At 35.8% G+C, this 18,659-nt stretch overlaps 4 protein-coding genes across 10 annotated transcripts; all 4 read right to left on the minus strand.

The window, feature by feature from the left end:
- Positions 1–3,085: 3,085 nt before the first annotated feature.
- Positions 3,086–5,707, minus strand: TAF14 (TBP-associated factor 14). The gene is made up of 6 exons (XM_088217419.1): positions 5,412–5,707; positions 4,857–4,945; positions 4,526–4,747; positions 4,261–4,448; positions 4,056–4,177; positions 3,086–3,432 (listed from the first exon to the last, which is right to left on the minus strand). Exons 1-6 carry the CDS (start codon positions 5,505–5,507, stop codon positions 3,340–3,342), a joined length of 810 nt encoding a protein of 269 aa, XP_088073545.1. The 5' UTR covers positions 5,508–5,707; the 3' UTR covers positions 3,086–3,339.
- Positions 5,708–6,130: 423 nt separating this feature from the next.
- On the minus strand, positions 6,131–10,742 carry LOC110822227 (polyamine-modulated factor 1-binding protein). Of its 7 annotated transcripts, XR_015818287.1 has the most exons (4): positions 10,170–10,375; positions 8,308–9,175; positions 6,946–7,156; positions 6,553–6,858 (listed from the first exon to the last, which is right to left on the minus strand). XR_015818287.1 is itself a non-coding variant. In XM_022052279.2 (3 exons), the coding sequence occupies exons 2-3, from the start codon at positions 9,165–9,167 to the stop codon at positions 6,424–6,426; spliced, it is 1,035 nt and encodes a 344-aa protein (XP_021907971.1). In that variant the 5' UTR covers positions 9,168–9,175; positions 10,584–10,742; the 3' UTR covers positions 6,131–6,423. The 7 variants fall into 7 exon arrangements, 6 of the variants coding, with proteins under 6 accessions (XP_021907971.1, XP_021907968.1, XP_021907970.1 ...); XM_022052279.2 differs by lacking the exons at positions 6,946–7,156; positions 10,170–10,375 and adding an exon at positions 10,584–10,742 and having other exon boundaries at positions 6,131–6,598; XM_022052276.2 differs by lacking the exons at positions 6,946–7,156; positions 10,170–10,375 and adding an exon at positions 10,584–10,742 and having other exon boundaries at positions 6,131–6,601.
- Positions 10,743–11,188: 446 nt separating this feature from the next.
- LOC110822284 (endoglucanase 24-like) lies at positions 11,189–15,153 on the minus strand. The gene is made up of 7 exons (XM_022052357.2): positions 15,013–15,153; positions 14,543–14,830; positions 14,175–14,458; positions 12,726–13,163; positions 12,064–12,211; positions 11,749–11,915; positions 11,189–11,638 (listed from the first exon to the last, which is right to left on the minus strand). The coding sequence occupies exons 2-7, from the start codon at positions 14,778–14,780 to the stop codon at positions 11,303–11,305; spliced, it is 1,611 nt and encodes a 536-aa protein (XP_021908049.1). The 5' UTR covers positions 14,781–14,830; positions 15,013–15,153; the 3' UTR covers positions 11,189–11,302.
- On the minus strand, positions 14,879–17,408 carry LOC110822492 (AAA-ATPase At3g50940-like). Its single transcript, XM_088217414.1, has 3 exons — positions 16,306–17,408; positions 15,849–16,190; positions 14,879–15,760 (listed from the first exon to the last, which is right to left on the minus strand). Exons 1-3 carry the CDS (start codon positions 17,305–17,307, stop codon positions 15,290–15,292), a joined length of 1,815 nt encoding a protein of 604 aa, XP_088073540.1. The 5' UTR covers positions 17,308–17,408; the 3' UTR covers positions 14,879–15,289.
- Positions 17,409–18,659: the final 1,251 nt, after the last annotated feature.

Consider the following 18,659-nt stretch of genomic DNA (forward strand, 5'->3'; position numbering starts at 1 on the left):
TTTTGCAGAGACTGGTAGGACAGGAGGCTTTGGCAAAACCCATAGCTCGCTAGAAATGTTGGGTATAAATATAGATCATTCACCTGAACATTGTATCTATCGATTTTTAATATATTGAAATCATTATAGGACCACTTTAACTCATAACTAGCACCACAAACTAGCCCTTATGCTTATTTTGAACAGAATGATTCTAAATTACTATTACAATTTAGTACTAGGAGTAGTTTGCTGTAGAAATTAGATATCAAATTTTCTGGTGCTTCCTTTTTTTTTTTTTTTGGGTTGCAAATAGAATCGGGGATGGAGATATGTTGGGTTGTATTATATGGACTACAAAAAATGACATATAACTTGGCTGGGCTTAATTGGCGCTCCATTGTTGAGTTCTCTTTGTGGTGATGAAGAGGTCAATCACCAAAAACATTGCCTTTGCTCCCACCAAATCATTCAGTCCGAACTCACCATCATCATCTTCTTTCATGTTTCCTCTGCTTCCAATATGTCGTACGTTTTCGTAATGCCAACCTTTTCTTTTTCCCCATCAAAGCTACCAAACCCTACTCCGCAAGAATGATGACAATTATTGTGTGAGGTCTACCCAATACTAAATAGAGAGACCCATAGTAGATCAACCTCACATGGAAAGAAGTAAACAAACAGATAAATCCCACATGGAAAGAAGTAAATAAACGAGAATTAATCCCATCTCCCACATGATGAAACAAAGTAAAAGATATCGAGAAGAAAATAAGGTGAATTCTATGGTATCTAGTATCTCTTGTCATTTAAGTTATTAGTTTTTATTAGATATAATCGTATTTCATTATTATCTAATGACAGCATTAACTGTACGAGTATTGAAGTTTTTAGAAATTAAATTTTTTTAATCGATAACATATAACAATTGAGAAATTAGTACTCGAAACTAATATTAAAAACTTGAACTTCCAGTACGCATTCTACTAATTATATAAAGACAAATATTGATGACTGAAACAAAATTTATTTTCAAATTGTGTTTATCAACATGTTCTTGGTGTAGGAATGGCAGCTGCTATATAGATATATTATACATATTAGCAAACTACATACTCCAGTCTGTCTATGATAAATGTCTCAAACATCTCAAAGTTTCCCATGTGATCCTGCCAAAGCCCAAAATACCAGAGAAATCAACACCCAAGAAACATATTTCCCCTCCCCCCCCCCCCCCCCTCCCCTAAAATACAGCACCACTAGTTTCTCTAGCCTCATTCTGATGATACAGTTCTTTGCCATGTTCTAAGGTCCATACACCAAGCAATTCTTTACAAGCAATTTGGTCTATCTTGTCCTCCTTCTTAACTTACTCCTTTTGTCCTCTTCCAAATTCCAAACATATGTACGGCTCCCCGATGCATAACCATTTTCTTTTTATGTCTATTATGCGAGTCACCTAGCTGGCTCGAACTCCCTCCTCTTGCTAAAGAGAGGAGATTGGTTAGTGCATACCCATTTTTTTTTTATACATATTACATATATGCATATTTTCTTTTTCATGTGAATCATGTCAATTATATGAGTGGTATAGCCTAGCCGGCTCAAAGAGGAAAGAGATTGGCACATGAATACCCATTTCCAGAATCTCGGTTAGGTACTTGACCAATCTTAATCATCTGGGCTGGTTTCTACTAACTCAATCGATCAAGAGCCCAAACCCGAAGGTAGAAAGAATGAGACCAAATGAACAGGAATTATATCCCAAATGAGGCAATATCTATAGAGGCGGCTCCTCATGTTCAATGAAAGAAAGCAATAAATTAGACATACAGTGACATGACTTCAAGGATAGAGATAAGAGAATATACATACAGGTTAGGCCACCCTTGTCGTAGAGGCAACATCACCAAGTATAGCTAAAGTCAACTTGTGCTAAATATTTTCCTTCCTCGCCAGCCACGACCATAATCAGCTGATCATTTTTTTTTTCTTTCTTTCTCTTTTGTGGATGCTGACCCTGCCCTTGTCCAATGATCAGCATGTGAAGGTCATGTTACTTTTGTCGTTAAAACACCATGAACAGACAAAATAGTAAGGTCAGATATAATATCACGCTCACATCAAAACCTCGACTTACCAATCTAATCCTCTCAAATTATTCACAACCATTTTACTTACAGTCTCTCTCTTTTGCTTTATCCATAAAAACCATTTTGAATTCTGGGTATTACTATCCTTTCAGCACCAATCTATGAAAAAAGGAAGAAAAAAAAAAATAACATTCACATACACACACATATATATATATATCTGATATTGTGCTAATGATGAAACCGTATTTTTACCCAAAAAGAAAACCAGGAAGATACAATTCTTTCCTCCCCTTATAAATAGTACTCCTTTTAGGATAAAGACTAAAGAATGAATAATAAACAACAATTCTGTAAGCAACGATTATCAGAGGATTGTTAATTAAAGATATTCTGATAAGTTGCAGCCGTCACACTCTACATTGGTCAGTACATCCAATCCCAATCCATGGCAGAAGTGACAACAATAATAATCATGCCTTCTACATCCACTCCAACAAATGCATGATATCATGTCGGACTGCAATTTCTGAACGCTAGTTAGCACCAAACAAAGGTTCGAAATAAGAGAGTGCGGAATCAGGTAATCAGAGACTTAGTCTTGCCTAAAAAACCTGCCCCATCCATATTTGTTCTACGACTTCTAGCTCTTCCATTGGATGAAGCCTAAAAGGAAACTACGAATAAAGCAAACAAACTTTCCGAGAAGTATCCTGGCATTCACAGCATGACTATGAATAACTAACACAAGTCAACAGAAACTCATTCTGCTCGCTACAGAATGATTTCCATATCAAATTATAATCTTTCAATTTTTACCTTTAAACAAGATTCTGTCAACAATACAATAGCAGGCAACAAAGATAGACACACCTGCAACACAGTTGTCAATTTTTGACACAGATATATATATATATATTTTATTATTATTTTTTTTTTTGAAATAACAATTTTTGACACAGATATACCAAGTACTCTCAGATGATTACAGATTCTTATATGCAAACAAACCAGAGAGCAAAGGAATATATGCTCTTCCTCTTTTTTGATTAATAAAATGCTGTACAAACATCTATTGCTGTTAAATTACTTTGCTTCAGTCACTAAGCACTTACAGAAATATAAATTAATATGGTACATAAAATAAGGAAGTAAGAGTCCAAAGAACGGGCAATTCCAGATCCCACATTTGATTGTGATGCACAAATCATATTTCACAATTTGAATCTGCAAAAATAGTCCAAGGATCTTCTGCAATCATGCACATTCATGAATCATAACCGGAGGCTGGCTTCAATGCTTGCGGGAGCCCGTCTATCATGCTCAACTGCCTTTTCAGCTTGGTAATATGAGCTTGTACCTATAATTATCAAAGACTATCAAAATGGGTATTCTTCCGCAAGTTTCTAAAATCAAAACAACCTCATCCATCAAACAATAAATAAATGGTGCAACATGGAGCCCAAAAAGGCAGAAAAGGGTGAAAAATGTGATAACAACAGTGATAAGAATCACATCCATGCTTTTGTCCTGGAGAATAGCCTCAATAGGCAACAAAATAAAACTGAACGATTCATGTCCAAGATGTTACAAGACAATCATGAAATTGAATGAAATCACCTACTAACTTAACAGATCAACTACCCAACAAAAGCTCCACCAATAATACAGGAAACATTAAAACATCAGAGAAACATGTCATCACGGAAATCACATAATTTAGTAAATGAAAACCATTTCAAGATTTTGATATGAATCACAGCAGACAAGACACAATCTAAAGAAAATCATTGCGTAAATTAACAAAATTCAGCACCAAAAGATGAGCATAGCAACAAGTGAACAAATTATAACAATCCTATAATGTCAAACTCAAAGAGCAGTACCGTATGAAAATCACAACTACTAACACAACCCAAGTTATAAATAGATGTGCCTACCAAGATATGTAGCTAAGCAAAATACCAAGAAGTAAGCTCTAACCTGCTGTCGAGCTGCAACAAGTTTCAAAAGCTCATCTGCTTCCGAAAAACTCATAAACCATTGACTGAGTGGGTGATCTTTGGTATCACCTTTTCCCTTTTCATTTGAATTTTCAATTGATACTGCAGAAGTCCAGCCAAAAAATTAATCATTCTAGAAATAACAAAAACTCAAAGTTTATGAAAGCCACAGCAAAAGTATTTACTTGGAGCAGGTAGGTTCAGGCCATCAGGAAGCTTAGAAACAACTACAGCTCGATGATTCAGAACACGAGCAAGAAAATTCTCAGATGGATCAGGAAAAACAATCTCATTATAAGATTCCACAACAACAGGTTTCTTGGTTGATTGAGGGCCAGATTCCTCTTCAGGGTACAATTTTAATTGATGAAACCTGCAAATTTTTAATATCCTTAGCAGATAAACTTCTCCAGAAAGTAAAGCAACGTAGCAACCTAAAGAAAAACTCACAAATCCAACTGCCTGTCACAGGTGTCGCTATGGAAGAAAAGGGTGATGGCAATTTCAAATTCACCCCAACCACATTCCGACAGCTCAAAAGGAGGAGATTCGACCACTCTGGTGGGGTTATTGAAACTTGGATGCAATTTGAAAACAACTCGCTTGATAACCGCCCCAAGATCTTCGTTTGAAGCTCCCCGTACATAGACAGTCCACTTATGTGACTGTGAACTAAATGTTACAATAAAATAAGTCAAGATAATTCAAAAATATCGCGGACGTTTAAAAATGGAAATACCAAATGAATGAAAAGCAACAATGAAATAAGGTCAATACTTACTCGCTCGCCTTTCGACCAAGATAAAAGGCAATTGTTCCACATACTATTGGAACGCAAACTTCAACATCTTTAACTCTTTTGTTTGAAATCTAGGACAAAAGAGAGAAGATAAACCAGTAAACAACCAAGTAAATAAACATACACCATGATAGCTCAAAAAAAAAAAAAACAATGTCATGCCATTTAGAATAACTGAACTGGAAAAAATTCATGACCAAAAAGCCCGTACTCAAAGAAAAATACTAAAAGAGCAAATGTCTGCTCTGCAGAAAGAAATCGTGATCCTTTACATTCGAGGAAACATTTCCCATGCAAAACTGTCACCGAAACTTGGTCCAGAAGCCACAAAATTGCAGGCCACGATTAACGGCAACAAAACAAAAAGTGAAAAACAACTGAATTTCGATTTTCCATGCCCTTGCCGCTCATTCCCTAACGCAAAAAGTTCCTGTAAAACCCTACACTAAGAATACGGGATGCACCAAAAACTGGAGAAAATTTTGCGAGGTTAACATGCATGGAGCTTGCTGTTAGAGATTAGGAACTCGAGAGAACCTTCTTTTCATTGTCATCGGTGGCTTTGCCAAGTTTGATGATTCGGTGCGGCCTTGGAGCAGAGCCGGCATCTTCCTGTTGATTTTCACCTAACATTTTTGCAGATAAAAAATGCGCTTAGTAAATCACTGATTTACTCCTCTTTGAAGACACAGAATATTTGATAAAATAAGAAAGAACACGAAAAGTAATATTTAGGGATTCTCAGTGTCAATTTTGAGGAATACGGAAATGGAGGATTCCGTCTTCTGAAAATAAGAATTTCTTAATTCTCGTTCAGGTTTACAGTTACTTTTAACTCGTTTTCACTTTTTTTCTTTTTTTTTTTTTATAAAAAGAAGAAGCAGTATAAATAATATCTTAAAATAAATATAATATATTTATTTGAATAATTTTATTTATCAGGAAATTTTATAGACGTCATAATCTGAAATCATCACATAGTAAGGACAGATTTTTTTAATAATATTTCTTTTTATTAGTTTTGACTAGTTAAATTAAATTCATTTTTAATTATAATTTAATTTTAATTAGTAAGTTTAATGACTACTTACAATATGTAAATAACTCCTTGATACCCCAAGTATCTAAATGGTAAATTCTCAAAGAATTCATTTTACCCAGATGTTAAAATCCCTCTTGGACCTGAGCCTGAGAAAAAGGGACCGTTTTCCTGTAGTTCATGGACTAGAATCGCAGCCCAGACGGAGACCAACCAATTTTTGAAGGTAAATCACTCCAGAAATCTAGATCTCAATAATTTACAGTGACGACTTTCTTGTATTGTTCCTAATATCTCAAGCAAGAAGAATCTAATAAGAGTCCATTCACAGAGCTCATCACATTGTTACATTTTCAAACGGGGAATATGAAACAAACTTTCTAATCCAGCACCGTGCAGGTTCTCCCAACTTTCCTCTTGCATTTCAGCAAGTGGGGATAGAAGAATGCAAGAATCTGGCAAGTAAGGAAGAGGTGGTTGAAAAAAAAAAAAAAAGAGAAGACCAGCAACTCAGATGTTCGAAGCACTCAAGGCCATTACTTTGCATTGTTCATTCATGGCCAGAAGTTGCGCTTCTTTCTTGTCAAGAAGGGTCGTCAACCTTACGTTCTCTTCCATGAGTTTCTGGACTTCTGCCTCTTTCTGCATTTTCTCACCCTCCAATTGTGTTGTCTTTGCAACTAACCTGCTAGAAACCAGACTAGATGATAGACATGTAAAGGATTTCTCGAAGAATGAAAAAAGCAGCTCGCAAATAAGAAAGAGAACTAGAAACTAGTAGATTATTCGTGTAAACTTGAACATACATGTAGACATAGATATTTGTTCATGGATGTACATGCAGATAGACAGAACAAAGAGAAATTCCAAGACGACCACAAACTGAGACCAGTGCTAGCTCAAAGTAGGCTTCAATAAATGTCTCTAGTTTAACAGTCTGGAGAGCTGTAGGTTCATGAAGCACAGTCACATTGGGGAAACCAAAGTGAAGATAAAACTGACTTATGAAAAAATGCTCTCAGAGATCCTCACCTTAACTACAGAACAAAAATAACAAAGGGAATCATGCAACCATAATTCGGATCAGATCACTTGGAAAATGGATAACAAAGGGAAGTTATCTGTGGGATCCTACTACAGTCATCTGAGTGGGGGATAATGAAGGTGGTTTACAGAATTTCCCCGCGAGTCAAATCTGGAATGTTAAGGCATCTCCAAGAACCGCCTTTTTCACTTGGGAGGCCTGCAGAGAAAGTATCCTCACAATTGATAAATTAAGAGCCAGGGGATAGTTCATAGTCAACAGATGCTATCTTTGTATGAAGACAAATGAATCATGCAACCATCGACTCTTTTGGCGTCCTACGGCTTACGGTTTGTGGAGTATGATTTATACTTCATTGGAATAAATTGGATCATCTCTGAGACTGTCCATGGGGAATTATGGGCTTGGGAGGGTTTATGTGTTAAAAGAAATGTTACAAAACTAATTCCATTGATCATTTTTTGAGTTCTTTGGAAAAAAATGAATGTTGGGGCGTTTGAGGGTAAAGAATAGGTTTGTATAGTCTAAAAGATAGGTGGATACACAAGTTTGGGACTAGTTTGCTAGGTCATAACATTACTTGTGATGAGTATTTTGGGAATGTCATAGATACTCTTAACTATATTGTAAATCTTTATACATGAGTGGTACCCCCTCTTTTTTGGTACCCTGTTAGTATACATCTTACACTTTTTATTTCAAAAAAAAAAACACACCCTCAAACCAGAAAAGGCCAAATGCAAATGACAAAGTCATTCATCAATCACGTGCCATCTGGGTGAAACATGATAATAATCAAATTTACAACCTTTTGAACAACCAGCTAGGAGTAGAAGTAATAATTAATTAGGCCATCATCAAGAAAGACTAGGAACAGTAAGCTCTTTCCACGTAACTGTGCAAAATAATGCTGTGTCCAATGGCAACAGAAATGAGGTAGGAAAACTCTCTAAGAGTTCACAATCCCAATTATCCTCATAATTACCCCCCAGTTGGTTTTTAGTTTTTGGCACTTAAAATCTGTCCGTCGAAAAAACTTGAAAATTTTCACGTTCCGAACATATATCCTTTCGAGAGCCATCCCCACTACCAGGATGGCTCAGAAAAAAATATGCAGAGGTACCATTGTGTACAAAAAATTGACCAGTTATTGTAGTTTGATGAGCTAGGAAACTAAAATATACTTCAATTGAAAAAACTCAAGACTCAATCAACCAACTGAAGGGAGCATCATAATATCAAAGAAGATTGTTATATCATTAGCTCAGTTTTTCCCAGATACTTGATGAATTGAGATAAGCACTACAATAACAACAAAACAAGAATTTAAAAGATATTATCAAACTGACCGTTCAAAGAGCCTCTCAATTGTTTGGAATTGCTTCTCTGATGAAAGAAGTGTTTCTCTTACACTAATGAGACCACTAACATAGGATTTCAGAGACTCAAAATCTCTCTTCACACGACAAAGCTCCTGTTCATTTTCTGCAGCTCTTTGTCTCAGTCTAGATGTTTCTTCCACCAAATCCTCAACTCTCTGCCTCATTTCATTGAGAATACTGTTTGTTCCTGAAGCAAATCGTTCCATCTCCTCTAACTTTAGAGACATATTCTCAATTTGGATTGCTTTCCTTTTAATTTCTTCCTGGCCTAAAGATACCTTATCCTTCTCAATTGCAGTTTCTGACTCAGCCATTATGACACGCTTAACAAGAACTTCCATCACATCTGTGACCATCTGTACAGACCTAAGAATTTCACCAAGATAAGCTCCATCATGTTCATCCAGTGGGCCTCGCTGTTTATCAATTCCAATCCATGCATCTTCATCTTGACTATCAAATGATGAAAGATCAACACTCTTAGACCATGCAGACAGTGGGGTACCATTTCGATCAACAAGCCCCACTCCATCTAGTTGTTTGACACCACACGATAAATGGGCCAAATCAGGGATGGCCATGATCCTTGCTTTTGATTTCAAGTAGGTCAACAAGGTAGCAGTTGTTTTGACTCTACGCCAAAGAACCTCCAGCTCCTTCTTTGCATCTTCTTCAGACCCCTGAATACAAACCTTAACTTCCATAAGTTTGGCCTGTAATACGTCCACTTCGGACTCACGTCTTTCCATCTCCTGCTTCCACATCTCATGAGTTTCACTCAGCTGAGACTTCAAAGTTGAGAAGTCAACATCTTGTTCAGCTGCCATACCCTTTCCTAAGTCACATGGAAACACATATCAGAGCCCCGAGTATTGAGCCAATGCAAAACAACAAAATATTAAGATAAAAAAACCATAAATATTAGAAACAAGATGCCACAATGACATGAAGCAACTCAATTAGAGAATGTCTGAAATGTCTAATTTATGCTTACAAGCAATTTCGAGCATTTTGCTTCAATCTCACTGTTTGGTAAAGAGTGCTTTGGATTCATAAAACTGAAAAAATAGGCACCCTAGTGTTTGTTTTTTGGAATGAATACTTTATCCACATATGTAACAACTCATATTTTAAGTAAAAATATTTGTTTTAAGGAACTTAAAGCACCCTAATGCTTTTTTTTTTTGGAATAAACATTTTATCAAAACATGTAACTACTTATTTACACATCTATTTGCTTTAAGGACATTTCTTTAAGGTTCCTCGTATACTACTCTTTACTAAGAGAAAATCACGTATAAGATTAAAGGATATAAAATATTGCCAAGAAACCAAATTGAGCTTATACGATGCAAGAATAATAATCAGGCCCTTATGGTTTCTGGGTAGAAAGCTAAACACTTGAGGGACATAAAACTGGTATCTAGAAGGCCAATATCATCAAATTTAGTTTTCTCCATTCTTTCCAGAAAATTCATTCAATAAATTCTCTTCCCTCAACAAACATTTTTCTGCAGCGTCAATCAATCTAGTTCCCTTTCCTCCTTTCCACTTTCATTTTCTTCCTCCCAAATTGAACTTTAGAAAAGAAAGAAAAACACAAAACACAAGTTCTCTTCCAACTAATTCAAGTTAAAACTTAAAACATCCTGCTCACATTCTACCGTTCAAACATACCAACTTGGTTTCCTCGTCATTCCCCTCAATGGTAACTGTAAATAGAATTCCAGCTATCTATTCAAATTAACCACTAAAATAACGAAATGCAACACTAACCAAATAGAAAGCGTACCAACCCAGATCCTGATGCTAATTGAAAAGAAAATTACCTTGCATTATCATGGAATTATCAGCAAATGCTCACAACCCTAATAGGGTAAAAAGCTACTAAAGAGCAGAAACTTCAAAAATTTTCTAGGCAAACAAGCAACAACTAACGGCCATTATAAGAGTACACAAAGAAAGCAAATAGGAAATCTGAAGAAGTGAATTAACCGATCTGAGCTAACAAAAAACCCTACTATGAAATCAGAGCAATAATTACAATCAAAATCAAGCGCCTATCCATACTCGAGGCTGCTTAAGCTGGAAATAAACACTAAACCTCAGACAAATAAGACCCAAATGAGAACAAAACAAGAAAAGGAACAATTAGAAGACAAATCGGTGCGTTTTTTATTTATCCGTGATCGCATGCACAGAGAGAGAGAGAGAGAGAGAGAGAGAGAGAGAAGATAGAGAACCTTCGTGATTGGAGGAAAGGAAAGGAATCGGGTGAGGTTGACTGCAAAGGAGAAATGGAGGGCTGCTCCTCCGTCACACGCGTTAGGAAAGGCAAAGCATAAACAGATAGAAAGACAGAGTGGGAAGCTTACTGTGCTGGTAATATACGGTTTTTGTTTTCTCCCTTCCTTCTATTTATTTTTATTATTCATTTATTCTTTTTTAATTAAACATATTTCCTTTAAAAAGTTATAGGTAAATGAACTCTCTTTTCTCATTTGAATAAATTTGTATAAGGAATTAATGTATTATACAATATAACATAAAATTTTGAAGTAAAATATTATTTTCATTTAAATTTTTTTATTATGAAATGTTAAATTCATACTATAAAAATATATATCGAATCTAATTAGATTTTTTTGTAATAAAATTTTATAATTTTTATCATCTTAAGAACTCTTGTTTTAAAGTTCAAATTTAAATCAAATATAAATTTTTATTCTGATTTAGTTTAGAACCAAAGTTCAAATTTAAATAAAATATAAATTTTTGTTCCGATTTAGCTTAGAACAAATCAAAATTTGATAAAATTAAAACTATATTCCCTACGTACAATGCTCTATTAAATTAATGTCTATTATCTTATCATAAAAATTATATTTTCTCTTAGTTATACAATATGTGAATTTATAAATAAATTCTACAAAAATTATGAATTTGTTCGAAGCAAAGTTTCCTACAGAAAGGATCCCGGGACTGAAGAACTAGCGACCAAGCCTGATAAGAGGCCGACAATCAGAGCACTGTTATAAGTGGTTGGTTCTGCTTGGACAATGTTGTTTCTGGCATCATTATAGGTTTCATTTAGGAAAGGACCACCAACGAGTGCTCCAACAGCTACATTTGGATTTGGCTTGGGAGAATCAAACCAAACCTTGAATCCTTCTTTGCAGTCTGTGTCTGCATCAACTGGAATCGAAGCTCCTCTATGGTGTACATATTGAGGGTAGTAACTCCCATATCCAACCAGGTAGCTCATGTTCATTGGATTCTTTCCCAATACATAATCCACCTGATCAAAGTTGTTTTCGTATTCGAGTCATCATCAATCCCAACATTTGATCGGTCGTAACCATGGAAATTGTTACTTCATTTGTGTTATTGTTAAATTGAATCACAAACCTGTGAAATTGCAAACTTGCGAAGATCATCTGGCCCATAGGATTTCCCATTGCAGTATAGAGTATTGGTGCTGGATGTAAGCAGGTAATCACTGAAAAGAACAGCTAGAAATGCAGAAGCCACTGCATATTGCAGACAGTTCCACTCGCCGATCCATATGAGTCCACCTGGATTAAAATAATATGTTTAAGGGTTCAGAAATCATCAAGATGCAAAAAAAAATGAAAATGTTCTCGGTACGGAACAGAAAAATTTTACTGAAAAAAATTAGAGGATGTCAATAAATGTAAGATAATTATGATCAAGAAGGATTACCGACTGTTCTGCTTGATGTGGCTGTTGGTGAATCTGGTAAAAGCCTACAAATCATGGCCTCTGCAGTTTTCCTATACATTTGAAGATCAAGATTCTCAACATTCGATATCCCCCTTGCACCAAACATATTGATTCTAGACAGCAGAACCTGTTCAAGATTCAATACTTTCATATATTTGCTTGGTTGTTCTTATTCAAGATTAACTTGATTGATTTTGTTTCTGTAATCAGATTAATTTGTTTTAGGTTAATGAGCCATCTCCCCTGTTCTAATATCCTAATACAGAAAAAATAGAGGATTCCATTGACAAAATTACAAATTCCCTTCCCCAAGCACACAAAGCAACAACATTATTTCTTCAATTTTGATCTGTTAACACACTACGCCCAAGCATCAATAATCCAACAATCTTTTTAGACTCAAACCCATTGACCTTCAAAAATTTAAATTCGAAATATTTATAGTATGAAACTTAAAACTTTAAATAAAACTTAAGAAATTAAACTTAAAATTTTATATAAAACTTAATAATCACTTATTTTTTGACGTAGAATCAGAGTATTACAAAATCTTACCTATACAAACATATATAACTCCAAAGAAGCAGCGGTTGAGCAGAGAAAGAATTTACATGTGAAACACTGCATTATAATTTTATTACCTGAGTTCCAAAAAGCTTGTCATCCCAGCTGAACCAAGTTGGACTTCCCCAGTTAGTGAACACTTGGCCATTCATCACAGTAACATAATTCAAGTATGACAGATCTCCTGTTGCATGGTAAAGCCAGCTAGCCGCCCAAAGCAATTCATCTACATATCCACTAGAGTTATAGTAACTCTGTACTTGGGGAATACTTGCACTGTAAGAACCTCTAAAATTATCGGCAAAGGTAAATAGCTGCTGAGCATGGTTAAGGAGTAAATTACAATATGTGGGGTTAATTTTCTTGAAGACCAAAGATGCTGATGCCATAGCTGCTGCAGTTTCTGCTGCAACTTCTGTTCCAGGGTAAGATGCATTGACCTGTGTTGCAGGCCTTCTCTCTTTCATGTTTTCAGGCCTCTCCCAACAGTTATGATCAATTTCTGGATCTCCGATCTTCAAACACCAAAAAGAAACACAAAGACAGAATATCAGATTCTACGATCAATTCCTAATATGAATATTGGTTCAAACATACTGGATTACATATATATATTTGAAGCATGTAATTCCAGCTATCAAAATCTGCCATAACTATCATTTGTCTTTAAAGATGAGATTCGAGAACCCATAAAGAAGAAAATATGAAAAATCTTTCATGTTTTCAGGCCTCTCCCAACAGTTATGATCAATTTCTGGATCTCCGATCTTCAAACACCAAAAAGAAACACAAAGACAGAATATCAGATTCTTGGATCAATTCCTAATATGAATATTGGTTCAACTGGGTAACATATTGGATTACATATATATATTTGAAGCATGTAATTCCAGCTATCAAAATCTGCCATAACTATCATTTGTCTTTAAAGATGAGATTCAAGAACCCATAAGGAAGAAAATATGAAAAATGAAGAGACCCACATGCTTTATATAAACTCCAAAGCTTATATATATATCATATCAATCTCCTCAATGCCATTGAAGAAATTATACAAAATAAGCCCTGAAAACAACAACAGGAATTCAGACCTCTCCAACAGTTATGGTCAATTTCTGGATCTTCCACCTTCAAACTCGGAAAAACAGGACATAAAATCATGTTCCAACTTCCAACTCTTCTCTCAATTTGTATTGTAAAGATGATGCAAATATAGAAGGCTCACGTTCTCAATATACACATATATATACATATATGTGTATGTAGAAGGCTCACAATATGAATATTGGGTTCATTTAAGTTAACATCTTGGATTATGTTGAACGAATTGCAGCAGTGAGAATCTGCCACTAGTAAAAATGCCTTTGAAGGTGGACGCAAGAACCCAATAAAAAAAGAATATACTGAAAATATGTAATATCAATCTTTTCGATGCCATTGAGGAAATTAAAGAAACATTATCTGAGAACTACAAATAACAACACCCACCACCACAAACAGATAAACGAGAAAGATCGAGAAACAACCTGTATGTAAAGCACATTTGCAGAGGAATGAGCATTGATAAGATAATCAGTAATCCACTTCAGCGACTCCTGTGCGTGCTCCAGTTGATTCACCGCGTTCATCTGATCACCATATTCAAGAATTCCCCACGCCAACACCGTGGCAGTGAAAGCCATGGGGAACCCAAACTTCATGTGATCCCCAGCGTCGTACATCCCTTTCGACAAATCCAGTTTCTCTTCACTCCCATCTCGTAAACCCGAGTCTTCTCTCCAAGTAACACTGTTATTCACTATCTTACCAGCTGCGTAAGAAAACCCAGAAAATGATGGCGCCAAAACGAAGGAGAAAAACACAGTAAAAGTTTATTTGCAGGCTAGAGATATACATTTTTGTACGTCGAAGAATTGCAGAGCAACTTCAAGTGCGTCGGCATATTTCTTGACGACGGCATTGGGATGATTCGAAATTGAAGATTGCTGAGAGTGATGATCTCGAAAATAATTCCTCAGAATTGTGAGGATACCAGCAGCTATGACCAGAGCTCCAATGACAAAAACCAGCAGCCACCATAACCAGCTTTTTGATTCTCTATCGTTACTGATCTTCTTGTTAGTGTCTCCCATTCAGGATCTCGTCAATGCATGCTGTGTTACTTACAGCACTGGCTCAGTTCCTTTTAAAGCAAAGAGAAAAAGAAGAATATTCGCTAAAGGTAAAATCATGGTGAAAGTTGTCTACTTCCGGAGAAGAAGATTCATTTATTTGAATAAATTTGTTCATAATTCAACATAAAGTTATTTGTTTGTTAATGATTAAAAAGTTACAAAACGACACCGTAAATGCCAAGTTGCCAACCGCGAGTAAAGTACTTGCAGATGGGATATGGGCACGGGCAGCCGTCGGTTTTGTCGAGCAAGATAGACGTGGATGGTGGTGATGTGGCCGAGGAAAGTGGATGATTAGACCATGTTGTCTGACTCGTAGATGGAGAAATTATTAGATATTTCTTATTTTCCAACAGAACGGTTTGGATCCAATAAGTGTTTTCCACGCGTACAATAAATGAGTGCCGAGCTAGAATCGAAGCACACAATCGATCCTCCCTGCTGGAGTCTGGAGATAGGTTCAGAAATCAATCTGTGTTTCCCTCTTCCGTTTCTATCTCCATTTTCGCAGCACCATTAGATCTTCTTCTTCTTACTCCTTCTACTTTAAAACAAAACTCGCCAACTTTCGGTCGCTCTGTAATTTCATTTAGTCTCTTCCTAAGCCAACCCACCTCCATATTTACCGACTCAAGATCGTCAATGTCGGCAATTATGGTTTTCAGATCGGTTTCATCCAGGTTCTTCAACTCAGCTTCTTCTAGTTTTTGGAAGATGCGGCAAGCGATTTCCCAGAAGAAGGACCGACACGATAAGGATTGCAGAGAGCAATTTGCAGCTATGTCTCCGTGTTTCGAGAGAAGAGCAATGAGAGTAGCTCCCATTTCTGCCATGACTCTGTATTCTCCAACCTCCATTGTAGCAGAATTACAAATTCCAGGCGATTTTTCTTCTTGAACTTCTTCTTCCTCTCCAACCTTTGATATCGGCTTCTCAATCTATTGAAAGAAGCCGGTAAGCAAAACCCACATACTAAATACTATTGTATATAGATCAGAGGACTTTTGTCAAACACTTATGGCTCACCTTATTATCTAAAAGCTGAATTAGGTCCTCTAGCGAGCTCCTGGTATCCTTGATCCTCATCAACTCCCCAGCAACTTCAGCGGGGGAGACTTCAACCTCTGCAATGAGCTTTTCGATGCGAGGAAAGAGATGGTGATCGTAGATGTTCAAGTAGTTGGCAGCAAGCTGCTTGAAAATAGAGAACGTGCAATAAGACATGCATATGTGCCGGTCCATGCGACCTGCCCTCAACAAAGCAGAGTCAATCCGGTCTTTGTAGTTAGTAGTGAAGACGATGATCCTTTCGTCTCCACAGCACGACAAGAGCCCATCAATGGCGTTGAGTAGTCCAGAAAGTGTCACCTGCAGAGTTAACATGACGAAGTTAGAAACATTTTCGAGCTCGGCAGATTGCAAATCCATGGTGAACGAGTAGAAGCAAAATCTACCGAGTAAGAGCAGAGGAAGTATAGAAAACCTGGAGTCGGGGATAACGATCTGGGTTTTCTTCTTTTATATTTTGTTTTCTTCTTGGATAACGATCTGGGTTTTCTTCTTTTGCATTCTGTTTTCTTCTTGCTTTCTCACTTTCTTCTCGATTATGCAGATGGAGAAAGCAGTCAATATCTTCCACAACGAGGATTGAACGATTGGAGACATGGAGGAGTAAAAACTCCAAAGCGCTATCAGAATTAACAGCGGACAAATTCAAATTGTAAATATCGTAGTTGAGGTAATTCGCCATGGCTGCAACCAAGCTCGATTTTCCAGTTCCCGGTGGTCCGTACAATAAATACCCACGTTTCCAAATTTTACCAATCTTCTTGTAATACTGTTTGGCGTTAATGAAGCTGTCGAGATCTTCTATCAGTTCTTTCTTCAGCTCCCCATCCATGGCTAAAGTGTCAAAAGTCATTGGGTGCTCCAAGTTGATACCGTGCCCGCCCCATCTGTCGTGCCGGATCGTGTGGAACTTCACAATCCGATTCTGGGTATGAATTCTCTTCGCTACCTCAAGAATATGAGGAAGATATTTGTTCTTCACCATCTCCAAATGCTCTTTCCCAAAACAGAGCTCGTACCAGCTCGTATCTTTCTGCTGCGTGGAATTATTCTCATCGGAGCTGAATTTCCACTTCATTCGGACGTCACGAAAGTCGTCAATGATCTCGGAGTTTCTGCCGAGACCAAACGTGATGTTCTTCGTCTTCTCGCTCTTGCCCACCGTGAATCGCTGAGAAGAATAAACGAAGCTCGATCCAGACGAGCTGAACAAGACATGACCGCCGAGATAAGTGACAACGGCATTGTAGAGATGGTTTCTGGATTCATCGTGGGATTCTTCAATAACCAGCGTTACTTCGGAGGAGAACCGCCGACAGAGAATCCACAAGTACTTGCGCAGTTCCGGCGGAATGATTTCATTGATTGTGCTACGGATAATAGCCAGAGAAGCAACCACCGATAACGATGAACCCATTAACTTTTTCTTTGGTGGATTTTTTGTTGCAGACAAAATCTTTCTTATAGATCGCTTCGATTACTGATTTATAGCAAGTAATGGAAGTTTCGAGGAAGGTGATGGTTGAACGGGGAGTCCCCATGGGTCTACTCTTGACACGCTGTAAGAAAGTGACAGGAAATTTATTTTAATCGCTTTTCTTGGAAAGCAATCCTTAAAAAATAAATAAATAAATATTGATACATGCGTCAAAATATATTCCAAATAAAATTATAAAAATATTTGTTAGTATTTTTAATTCTTTTAATATTCATATTATTTTTATATTTATTTTTTAAAAAAAAAAATTTATAAACTTTATGATTTTATAAATCTGTTTATACCCAAACAAGAAAAAGTTAAACCAATATGCCACGTTTGATTTACACTAAAATTGTCATTTTTTGAGGGAGAGATTCCATTAAAGTACCTTTTTGAGGTAAAGCTCTCTGGTTAACGAACCTAATTTTTGTATTTGTCACCACAGTAACGAGTTTTTTAAACAATTTTTTCAATAAGTGAATAATTGATTGTACTGATTTTTATGGGTTTAATATTTATAATAAAAATTAAAATTTATAAGTTCTCCTAACTTAAATTTAAAAAATTAAAATACTTAAATTTATTAGTAGATTTTAGTTTAAACAAATTATTAATTGAAGAAATCAAAATGAACTGAAAGATTTTATGACTGTAATTAAAAATGAACAAGTAACTTTCTTAATTAAGTTATTTACTGAAATAACCAAAGCACCTTAATTAAAAATATATCATTTTTATGATTTTTATTGCTTCATTCCAAAACAAAGATTTTGCTGAAATCATCACATTCACACCATTCAATTTTTTAAATCAACCGTCAATAAAAACATTCAACCAACAAATTAAGAACACAAAAATCTCATCCAAATATGTTTAAGCAATAAACACTACATTATCATCAAAATTCAATATCAATCAAGTCAATAAACTTATTTTATCACGCAAATATCACTTTGTCATTTAAATAAAGTACTTATCATCGTCGATATTCTATTCCTTAAATTATCATAATAAATATCAGCTGAATACAAAGAAATCATAGTCCGTAAATTATATACATGAATGTAATCATGTAATCTTATAAATAATAAAGTAATAAGATATGATTCGATAGGAGTCAAATAATTATTAAATTTAAATTATAAAATAAAATATTAAAATAATATAAAAAAAATGTAAAATTTGATTATAAATTATGTACAAAATAAGAAGGAGTGAAAAGATAGTTGTCTAGTCAATAGCAAGTCTAATGCAATTGATGATAAGTTTGAATTTAAGAAAATAAAATA

This window comes from Carica papaya, chromosome 4 (assembly GCF_054855325.1).
Source record: "Carica papaya isolate Zhongbai chromosome 4, ASM5485532v1, whole genome shotgun sequence".
In the NCBI taxonomy this organism is placed as follows: domain Eukaryota; kingdom Viridiplantae; phylum Streptophyta; class Magnoliopsida; order Brassicales; family Caricaceae; genus Carica; species Carica papaya.